This window comes from Haplochromis burtoni, unplaced genomic scaffold (genome assembly GCF_018398535.1).
Source record: "Haplochromis burtoni strain Fernald_Lab_line unplaced genomic scaffold, NCSU_Asbu1 Contig_257, whole genome shotgun sequence".
NCBI classification, from domain to species: Eukaryota; Metazoa; Chordata; class Actinopteri; order Cichliformes; family Cichlidae; genus Haplochromis; species Haplochromis burtoni.
In genome coordinates, this window is record NW_024582618.1 from 442640 (window position 1) to 454138 (window position 11499).

The 11499-nt window shown below is 44.5% G+C and overlaps 1 protein-coding gene across 1 annotated transcript in view; it reads right to left on the bottom strand.

Moving 5' to 3' along the window:
* LOC102307797 (TSC22 domain family protein 2) overlaps nt 1-10789 on the bottom strand; it is a gene marked incomplete in the record, with an annotated part of 36822 nt that extends 26033 nt beyond the window's left edge. Inside the window, 1 exon segment of the mRNA XM_005939072.3 lies at nt 8218-10789. Coding sequence (XP_005939134.2) covers nt 8218-10073 — 1856 coding nt within the window.
* Between the last annotated feature and the right edge of the window lie 710 nt (nt 10790-11499).

Here is an 11499-nt window from a genome sequence, read left to right on the forward strand (position 1 = left end):
GGCTGATATGACAGAATATTGATTTTTTTTTTTTTACATGATCAAATATTGGTATTGATGAGGATGAAGCTGGATCTTTTTCCTGATCAATTCCTGGTTAATTTGAGTCAAATACAATCACATTACTCAATTTCACTCTACCCCCCATATTCCTGGTGACTAGCTACAAGTACACTGTGTTCTAACAACACATGCATGAGGGGAAGGCAAAGGAAATCCCCGTCCCGTACCCCCCCCCCCAACACACAGACACACAGATATACTTCATTCACTCTGTCTGTGCATTTTAAGACTGCTTCTTTCTCACATTCACACTAACACAAATGCGCACTGACTGCACGTGCACACACACGCACAGTAAAGTGTAGATTTACAGCATGTGTGTGGATATTATAGCAGCCAAGGCTCTTTTCCTAGAAATTTCTGGCACAAACTGCCTTTGTCACATTACCTCATGACTTAACACTCTCACTAGCTCTGGCTCTGCTTAATATTACTTTGTGGCCTGCAAATCTCTGTACACACACACCCACACACGTGTGCCAGGCACGCCTCCACAGGAAAACCTCAGTTTTTCAAGGCTAAAGCTCTGCACAAGTCCTGTATCGACTGAAATCAACAAGGTCAGATGACTTGGAGTTGGGTAGCCTCTTGATGAATGAGGTAAGAACCAGAAGAGTCATCATTCTCTGTCTTCAAGTAGCAAACTCTCGACTCTCAAAGGCTGTCTTTGTCAGTCTAAAATGCAACATGTCAATATCCCTTTATGAAAGCTGCTCTTTGTAAACTAGACAGTCACCGTGTTCAGCAGCTGAGAACATGCGGCCTCCTCCATAAACCCCAAAATCCAGAGTGTGTGTGTATATGTGTGTGTGTGTGTCATACAAAAGGAGGAAACACATAACCAAACAGATGTGCACACACAATGAAAATACACCCCCCCCCTTTTTTTTACCCACTCTGTGAGATCCCACAAGGTTACCTGATCGAAAAAAAGAAGGTTGCACATGCTCAGGCTTTGCTCGAGACGACCCCAAAGCTAATGTATGACCAGGCAGCAGAAAATAATCTGAAAATAACTCCTGGATGCATTTTTGCTGGTTGATGTCACACATTAAGCTGGGGCATGACACGTGGATTTTTTTTTATTTTTTATCCCCCCCCCCTTGTTTCTGCAAACCAGTGGTTTGCAGGTTTAGGTCACGGTGTTGAACCTCCTGCAGAAGTGCAGGAGGAGAAAATATCAAAGAGCAAAAGTGTGAGAGGGAAACACGAAGACTACAAAAAGGTGTCAACCTAGATATTTTCCTCTCCAGTCAAGGTGTTGCAGAGGCGGCATGGTTCACTCAAGGTCCCCCTCACAGCAGAAGCACCAAAACTTCAAACCGGGGCCAAATGAGCTACAGAGTTCTACAAAGGTGGGGAAGTTTGCTCTTCTGTTTGCAGTGCAAATCATCCCCTTTCTACCCTCCATCAAAAACATGGCCATTGGATGGATAGAGAGTGTTTGAGTTTATAAAAAGGGGGCTGAGGGATCACTAACAAACTGGTAGTGTTGGTACTAAGTGGACAGGTAGAGTAATCTGGAGGCAAGTTGTGCACAAAGAAGAGGGAGAGGCTATAAGGGGCTGTTGAAAGCTCTCATTGTTGGTGCACATGAGGAATCAGGTTTTCAGCAAAATCCATATATCTGCCACACAGCACAAGTAGGTCAAAACTATTTAGATTTCAGTGGCCTCGTGAGAGTTCTTTCAGCAGGTTTTAGGTTGTAGTCAAGGGAGATGGAGAGCAAGAAGGACCCAGAGCAACTGCACAATTACAGCAGAGCTACCAGAGGAGACTGGAAACCTGGATTTTAGCGTTCAAACTAATTTATAACCTCATGTTTAGCATAGCAAAACTAGGTAGTTGCATTTTTTTGATCTTGTCGCTCCTTTTAGGGCACTCCCCAAGAGTAACCGAACACTTTTAAATCTGCTTTTATCAAGCTACTTTTAGAGATGCGAGGAAATAGCACATTAAAAAATAAAACAACTTTTAGTTCCAGAGTCTAGTTCCTGGTATTGGATGGAGCCTTAGGAGTATCTAAACATATCCCACATGCGTAGATCTTAAAGTGGATTGTACAGTTCATGTATCCAGTTTCTGAACCACTTATTCAGCTTGGGTTTGAGAGGCGGGGTACAGCCTGGACAGGTTGCCAATCATACAGAGAGACAAGCTTACACACACTTTAGAATCACCAATTAACCCAACAAGTATGGTTTCCTTCCACAGCCCAGAGACAGAGCACCCAGAGGAAACCCATGCAGGCACAGGAAAACATGAAAACTAAGTTGTATGTAGTGGAAAATAACTGACAGCAGCAGTGAATAGATATATGTGTAGATTAAAAGACTTGGGCTAAAAGAAACTGGTATTTAATTGACCAAAGAACAAAACTGCTTAAAGACTTTTTCAATTATTGTGTCACTTGTTAATGTTTTGCTTTCCACAAGCAAGATAAAAAGAACACTGTGAGCTAAGCTTATCTATAACACAGTACAGCACATCCCCAGTTAAACACCGGACCAACTTGGTGAAGCTGTTCTGCTTGTGAGAAAAATGAAGAGCTTCAGGTGGGATGCAAATTAAAAACTGAGTTCAAAATACACAACCCCTCCAATCTTATCAGTTCTTTTTAATCCGTACATGCCTGCTTCTCTAATGGCTGCACACATAAAACTGAAGTTTTGCACGCCCGAGTCACATGCTAGCCTTCTTTCTACACCGGTGAGACTGACATAAGAAGACCGTTGCATTGTTTCAGATAATCCCACTGGTCTCAAAGAAAAAAAGAAACAAAAACACAACCTGTCAACATGGATTCTGAGCCTCTACACCTGGGGTGGAGGGGTGGATGACTGCAGCAAAGCTTACAGACATACTGACGAATAGTGCCGGTCAAACTAGAACAATACACCCTTCTTTTATAAAAATAACTCAAAGGCTGAGATTAGGCTGGGGTCATAGAGGAAGAACAACTTGACTAGTGCACACAGAAACACACACCTAAAGTTGAGGCTCCATTTCAATATTTACAGCCAGAAAAAGAGAGTATTACATTGCTGTTAAATGCAAATAAAGATACTTGTAGATCTACTGCTTGCTGCTGTGCAGCTCAAAGGGTATTACAGCCGAAAGGCAGATTAAAAACTCTCATTCCAATCACAGCCAAAGATGTCTGATTTTTTTTTTTTTTTAAAGTGTTGACTTGTACCTCAGTGAAGCACTGTGGATAAAATGTACCCACCAAATGTCATATGATATGACCAGGGAGCCCCAGTGCGGAAGCAGGGAGTCAGCTAAGGAATATTAAATGAATAGAAGGTGGAGAGCAGCGTGAGCGACTGTGACTGAAAACAGGATACAGCAGTTAGAGGAGAGGTCAGCGATGGGAGGGAAAGACCCTGTGGTACATGCTGTCTCTGTGTCACTCTCACACACAGAGCTACCACTTCCACTATGACTAAAAATGAATAAGCAGTTCTTATCCACGTCCACCCCCAGCATGGATACTTGTGCACACATACGCAAGCGCTCATGGAGTCCAGCCATCCCCTTAAAGACACACCTCTTATCCACCCACACGAGCACAGTCTCTCAATTCACTGTGGCAGTAACTATATCACAAACCTGGACTCCCCTCCTCTCTCCTACCTCCTAAGGAGTCTGATCTTACATAAGCTCCCGTTATGTGAGGACAATAAACCATACCCCCCCAGCATGAGGCTCAATTACATACAGACTTCAGTTGCAATACATTTATGATGAGTTTGCAAAATAGCAGCCATCCCCCCCTCTGTGAGTACGGCAAAGACATTATGGCAATCCAGAAATGTTGTTTTATGCCTTCGGTTGTTGAAGCCATCTGGGAAACATTAAGCTGAGAAAACCATATTCTAAAAATGAGAACAGCATCTTCAGTCTCGAGTATATATAGCCATTGTTTTATTTTAATTACTTGTGAGCAAAACTAAATGGGAGAAGGAAGCTATGGACAAATGTAAGAGTCTTTCCAGTTTCTGCACTATGAAGTCTATAACCCTTTAAAAGATGCAATAAATACTATGTAATGCATGTTTTATTGGGAGGTGTTATTAAGACACTTGATATTAACACTCAGCATAAGAAAGAAAGCTGCCATTACTAATAAAACCTTTAATGAACTGCATGCATAAAAATCATACATACAAAAGACCCTGAACTTTGGTATACATGTTACACATATCTAGTACAAATGGATATATTAAGATGGCTAAGGCCCCAATCAAACCCATCAACAATCAGTGGTAACTACAGGTCAGGAAAGACGTGTAGTCCCCGATTATAGTCACAGTGAAACTGACTGCTAAGCCCCAGTCATGCTGACCTAGAGGTCAATCAGTGCCTCCTGGTAACCACCTGTACCTAAACGAACGTGTGTACTTCATGACCAGTTGGTGAATAGTTGCTGTCAATCCCCAGTGTGACATTAGTCACAAAGAAGTATACGTTACTATACTGAAAACCACCTTGTGAATGTCCTAGTCTTGTTTTGCTCTTCTGTCCCCTAACCCTCAACTGGTTGGGCTGGATGGCTTCCCCTGCTCGAGCCTGGTTTCGCCAGAGATTTCTTCCTGTTTCAAAGGGAAATTTTCCTTCCCACTAGAGCTGTTCGATATATATCGGATAACGATATAAAAACGTCTATCGTTTCATTTTACGCTATCGTTTGTGTGTGGTGTCGCAAAATAAACTGTTTACGGCAATATTTTTTCATCGTTTTGATGGTCACTGTAGTGGCTATATTAATTTCTTAAAGTTCTCTCTTTCTCTTATATTTAATATAACCACACTACAGAAGGACAAGCGCCTGTTTTTATGCGTTGTGGTTAGCAACAACGACGGTAACGCCATCGCGTGTCCGCTTGTTTATGTTCCACATAAACCTTTCACAATAAAGCACAAGATCCTGTTGAGACTTTTCAAAATAAACTGAATCACGTGAAAGAGCAGATTATTTACAGATGAGAAGTAAAAAAGAGCCGTCAGGTGCTAAAAAATAAACCTTAGACTCAAACGTTGGAACAGGCTTTTCCCCGCAGCACGCTGTGTAATAAATACTCACAAAGAAAACGGCGGGCATTACAACTTATGTCTAAAAATGTCGAGTTTCATGCATCGGTTAAAACACTGGACTCCAGGTACATGACGGCAGCTGGAAACACTTCCCGCAAGTCGAGCTGCCCGAGATTCACAGAATTTACAGAAAATGTTACATTTTAGTGATTTATATCGTTATCAGGACGATAGAATTCTTATATCGGGATATAAGATTTTGGTCATATCGCACAGCCCTACTTCCCACTTTCGGCAAGTGCTAACAGGGGGTCGTCTGATTGTTGGGTTTTTGTAATATTGTAGGATCTTACTAAATAAAGTGCATTGCAGCAGCGATTGATGTGAATTGGCACTGTAACTGGACAGTTACACCCTGCCTTTTGTTGAAATGAATGACTTATTCCATAGTGGCCTTATCATTTCTGAGCTACCATTAGCTAGCGCTGCTCACTGTTACTGCTGGGAGAGGAAGAGAAAGCACTGAGGATAGGCACTAGGGAGTGAGTTTTGTGCAAAAATCTGTCCAAAATACCTCATACAGCAGGCACTCCACAGGGTGAGTCAACCAAGAGAGTCGGGAAAGGTCTCACTTTTTTCAAACTTACGCTACAGTCTGTTTATTTGGCAATAAAAAGCCTAATTTGTGTCTACAGAAAAAAAGAGAAAGTTTAATGAGCATGAATTTTCTTGTTGTTTGACACATGAGTATGGAGAGAAACAAACAGTGCAGTAGAAATGTAGAAATTAAGAATGGAAACATGTTTGTTTGTTTTTTAAAGCTACAGGAGGGAGGTGTGCCAGGCATAGCTAAAATGCCTACTAAAGAGAGGCACAGCAGGTTTCAGTACGCAACTTCTTCCTCCTCTTCTGTGCTTAACTCAGTTGCTGCAGTAAAGGAATGTCATTCAACACTTCATCTGTACGTGAGCAACTGTCATGCCTCTTCTGTCAGTCAGAGGGGCAGACAGCATGCTGACCACACCAACAGAGAGCAGTACGCTAGCCGGTGTTTTGAATGACTTACAGATGAGTGTGAACCCTTACTATGAAACATGTATGTTTGCTCCTGTCCAAAGGCTCTAAACAGAACAGGGTAATTTAGCCTAAACTTGCATTGCAAAAGAAAGGGGCCATTGCGTGACAACGCACAGTTGGTTGACACGCCCCTTTGTGAGGTCTCTTATCAGCAAAGCAGGGGCACAGTGGAAAGACTACTGCTCAGTGTCTGATAGTGCTTGTCTGTCGTAAGAGACCCCCGCTCTTATCACCCCGGGAGCTCGGTCTTCTCACAAGCAAACTATAGGTGCTCCAAAAAATCCAGCGCCCGAAGAGAGTGACATTATCACAGACATTAATAACCTTTGAAATGTCACCTGATATTAAAAAAGTGCACTCAAAATAACTGGCCTGTGGTCATTACAACTTAAACAGATCAAGTGAAGAGCTGAATATAAACCTGCGAAGCTCATCTCCCTCTCAGGGTGCGAAAGACTTTCAGGATGGACACATACTGCAGAGATACTGCGTGAAACTGATAAAACAAAGCTTAAGTTGTATGATTTGGCTTGCTGGTTGGACATGCTTATACGAGTCAAAAGCTGACATGTATTTCTCATAGTGGCAGCTAAAGTGTTTGGAAGGCTTTTTGAGTCCAATTGCAATCATTTGCATCAAGAAAATAAATTGTTCTCGATGTCATGAGTGATATCTGTGCAAATGTATTTATGTTACTGTGTGACACAGACTCATCAGTATCTAGTAAGATAATCGCCGATGTCCATTTAGAAATAACATCCATAAATAATTCAAAAATGATTTATAAGTGCCAAAATGTAAACAAATAAAGGATTATTAAAAAATAAAACAAAATAAAAGCCAGTCACAGAAATGACAGAAGTCATCGAAGCACTTTAAACTTCCTTGAAGTGCACATTACAAACTGACACTTCAACATACAGCTCGAGAGGAAGAAAGAAAGTAGTGCCAGTGCTCTGCAGGCTGCGTATCCTGTCTGGTCTACATTCTGGTACATCTCTAAGACTGTAAATGGAAACCACTGAGAGATTTCAGGCTTTAAATCATTTCCGCTCATGTGTGCCATCTACTACTGAGAGAAAGATCATTTCTGGAAGAGATGCAAACTTCACATACTCCTATTTTTTAGTTCACAAATCAAATCATGCGCAATTGTGATATCTTTTGTAGATGACATTTGCTTACAAAGAGACTCCTTATGTGACACCACATGAGTGGAAGACAGTACATCACAAATTTAACAATGTAAATGCCCAAAACTTCTCTAAACATTTTTAGTGAGCAGTACCTGGTGGGGCTAACTGTAGCAATGCCCCCCCAAAATACATTTAAAAAATAAAATACTCTTCATTATGTTTGTATCAGAACGGATTTTCTAAAACAGGACCTGACTTAATAAAATCTGCTGTACATGTGCAGTGCAGCCTCAGTTAGCCTGGCTAACTGAACACTGAACTAACCTTACACATAGTAGCAACCAGCAAAACATCTGTGAGGTTTGCAGCCAAGGCCATCACCTCACACACTGTCCTAGAGGGTGATAGCTGGAGTAAAAGCTGGAGACTCACACGTACACACACACACCCTTACACACAAGGAGTCACAGAGTCACTGTGATACAGGAGCCATGTGTATTTAACAAGTTGTTGCTTGTGCTGGGGAAGTGTGCTACACTCCACTGACTGCTTTAGGCCCCAATATTAAAACAGCAAACATATTTCCTTCCTGTGTGCCACTACTCTCTTCCTCGTCATACTCCCCTTCCTCAATACCTCCCTGAAACTACGGGGAAAACCCTGTCCGTATTAACAAGCACACAGTGCTGCTGTTTGTTACGGCTTTTCATCTTTCTGCAAATGGCTAAACGTGTGACAAACTTCTCCCCTGCTGTGGACTAAATTAAGCATGTTTAGTCCTTGCATGGTCATTGTGATTTTTTGAGCGGTGTTCATTATGGGTCGTTTTAGAGAGGATCAGCAGTGATGATGTGAAGCTTAACAGGGATAGGGATATTAATATAAAGACTTGGAAATATATTACCTGTCCTCCTCCCCGTCGACAGGTATGTGGATTGCAAATATGCTGTTGACAGTCGGAGTGGTGAGCTGCAGGCTCTCAGGCATGAAGGGCTTCGCTGGTTCCTTCACAGAGACAACTGGAGACTGTATGTTGATGATTCCATCTGACTTCCTCCCACCACCAGCTTCCACCTGACCAAATGCAGTCACTGGGAGGCCCTGTGGCCCCAAAGCCCCTGCAGTGTTGCTGTGGGCTATCTGACCTGGAGGCAAACTCGGGGTTGTCACATTTGGCTTTGCTGCACTGGAGGCACTGGGCACAACAGTGGGCACAGTGGGGGGCACACTGGAACTCACTGCAATGGCAGGCACGTTTTGTACACCAGAGGATGGAGGGTGGCCGTGGGGTTGAGGCTGTCCAGCGGTGGCATAAAGATTCACAGTCTGCTGCTTCAGAGCAGATCCACCAACCAATACGGGGCCTCCAGCAGCTCCCATCCCTACAGTCTGCTGCTGCAAGACAGTTGGAGCTGGCTGTCCAGCAGGTAGAAGTACTCCTCCTACTGCTGCTCCAAGAACATCTACAACCTGACTTGGCACAGATGCCCCTCCAGAGGCTGTAGGCATCACCGAAGTGGGTCCTTGTCCCTGGCTGGACACTGGGTGGGGCTGGCCTGAGGCAAGCCCTGGTGGCAGGGGTGCAGAGTGGTGCTGCTGATAGTACTCTGCCTGGTTCTGCATCAGTCCAGGTGATTGGCCGGCCAGGTGCTGGCCCACAGGAAGCTGTTGTTGCTGCTGCTGCTGCTGAGGAGGGTAAGGACTTGGTTGGACAGAGAGAGGCATGATGGGAGACTTCTGTATGAGGACACCGGATTGAGGTGGGCCGTTTTGCTCGACAGGCAGCAGGTTCTGTGGAACAAGAGGCTGCAGACCTGCCACTGCTGGCTGAGCCGGAACAGCCGTAGGCCTGGAGAAAGAACTGTGCGTGACCGACCCACTCACACCTTGTTGGCGGGCGCTGTAGTTTTGATGGTGGATTTGCTGCTGCGGTGGCTGCGCCTCCACCGAGTGCACACGACTAGAAGAGAGAGAAGAGTCCGCCATGGAGCCCAAGCCATGACTCGAGGGCGTTGTTGAGGTTGCGGCAGATCCTCCTGTAAGCCCGAGCCCACTGTCTCTGTCTGCAGCAGGGTCCAGTGCTGTGTTGGCATGTCTCATGCTATCCACAGTCCGACCAACAACAGAGCTCTCAGAGTCCTTCTCATAAAACTCCGTGCACGTCCACCTGCCTCGCCGAAACGGTTCTCCAGTACCATGATCAAGTTTAATGACCCTGAACCGCGAGGAGCAACTCACCGTGGAGGTGGCAGGAGGTGGAGCTGAACTGGGCACTGCAGCAGGTTGGGATGTGTTCACTGACGCACTCGCTGGCCCAGCGCTGGCTGCAGAAGCAGGCTGCTGCTGCTGCACTGGCCCAGCCTGAGTGATAAGGGGTAAACCAGCCCCAGCGCCAATCCCCGGTGCTTGCTGACCACCTTGACTCGAACCAGACACTCCCACTTTTCTGAAATCCCCAGAGGGGTTGCTTGACAGCGCTGACAGCTGACTGGCATGAGGTACGCTTGATGGTGGCATCACTCCGACCGCCTCTGGCTCCACAACATTATTCAGAGCTTCTTCGGATGAACTTATGTCACACGCAGGCTCATAATCAGCCCGTGGCATGTCGTAGATTTCCGACGACACGTCCTCAGTCCGTGACTCGTCTGGATCGTCCAGACTCTCCGTGTCGTCGGCGGCACCTACAGCCGCCACCTGGGCCTGAGTCACACTTGTGATCTGAAAGCAGCTCTTTTTCTTGGCCGGCATTTTCGACATATTGACAGCCTGAATCCAAGTCCCGTATGGCTATGTTTATCCTCAGTCAAAAAGGGGCGAGCTGGCTGCAGCTTTTAAAAGCTTAGAGCATAATAAGCAGCAGACCTGGAGCTAGTTTTCTTTTTAGCCTACCTAACTGTAATCAAGATGTATCTGCGCCATCCTCTTCCTCTCTCGGACTCCTGTTGCGTTTCAAGAGCTCATAACGCAATGCCACACTTCGTGTCGTCTTGTCCAGCAGCAGGGCTTCAGACACGATTACCAACAGCCCGTGCGGTGACCGATCCGCGGCTTTCGGCCCGCTAATGTCCCGGTTGTCCAGTTGTCGAGCGGCCGTTGTCGCAGAGTGGGCTGCCCAGCTGTAGGGGCTACTTTAAGCTGAGGAGGGCCCGTAGCCCTCCACTCACTGAGCTAGCTAACAATTCAAGCCAACTGGCTGCTGCACACTCCCCCTACGTCGGAACAAGTATGTGAGACATCCTTCTGAAAGCGGCGCTGCGTAGCCTCTCGCTTCACCAGCTCAAAGTCATTCGTTGTCGACACTCACTCCGTCGCTGACTACGGTTGAGGGAGAAAGGGGCTCTTAAATATGACGCGTTAATAAAAAAAAAACAAATGATATTCTAAACAGCGTCTACAGTTGCCTCCCTCACTCAGTCACTCCTGACAAGATGGCTATGTTGTGTGCGACCGCGCTGCATCGTGGGTATGTAGTGAGCGCAAAAGACGTTTACGTACCAGGCTTTTGAGAATCCATCCTAATGATGCCTTCACGGGCCTTCGGAAAAAAACAAAAACAAATACGTTCACAACTGCACGCACAGAAAGAGTAAAAAGAAATGTTTTAGACATTTGTTTTTAGACTACTCATTAGAGTAGCACTACCCTGAAATTGTTTTCGGGGTAGTGCTACTCTAATGACTATTTAACTTTTTATATTCTATTTGTCACTATTCAGACAACGGATCTATTTGACCGATTACTTTGGACCTTGGAAAACTGTGAAACGTCATTAGCTCATAATTTCCTCATTATCAGTCTAACTGATTATGCGATTAGTCAGAGTTATATAAATCACAATAGATGGATGTCTTGATAAAACACTCCCAAACACTCTTGCTTGTTTGCTACCGCCTGCCCCTCAGAGCAAAATACTCTTTTCTTATCACTGTAAAGTTTCTTTCTTTCTTTCTTTCTTTTTTAGTTATACCTTGCCTTAATTAGCTGTTACTGGGCTATTATATCAGGTAGCATGAGGTATAAAATGCCTTATTTGATGATCAGCTACAATAACAAACTAAATCCACCCAGTATTCTGTTTAAATGTGTTATGGAGCAATACGACAAAATATGCATACTTGTAACATATATGAGCAAATAAAAAAAATAGAAACTATCTAATTAAGAATTAACCAGAATGCTTCCT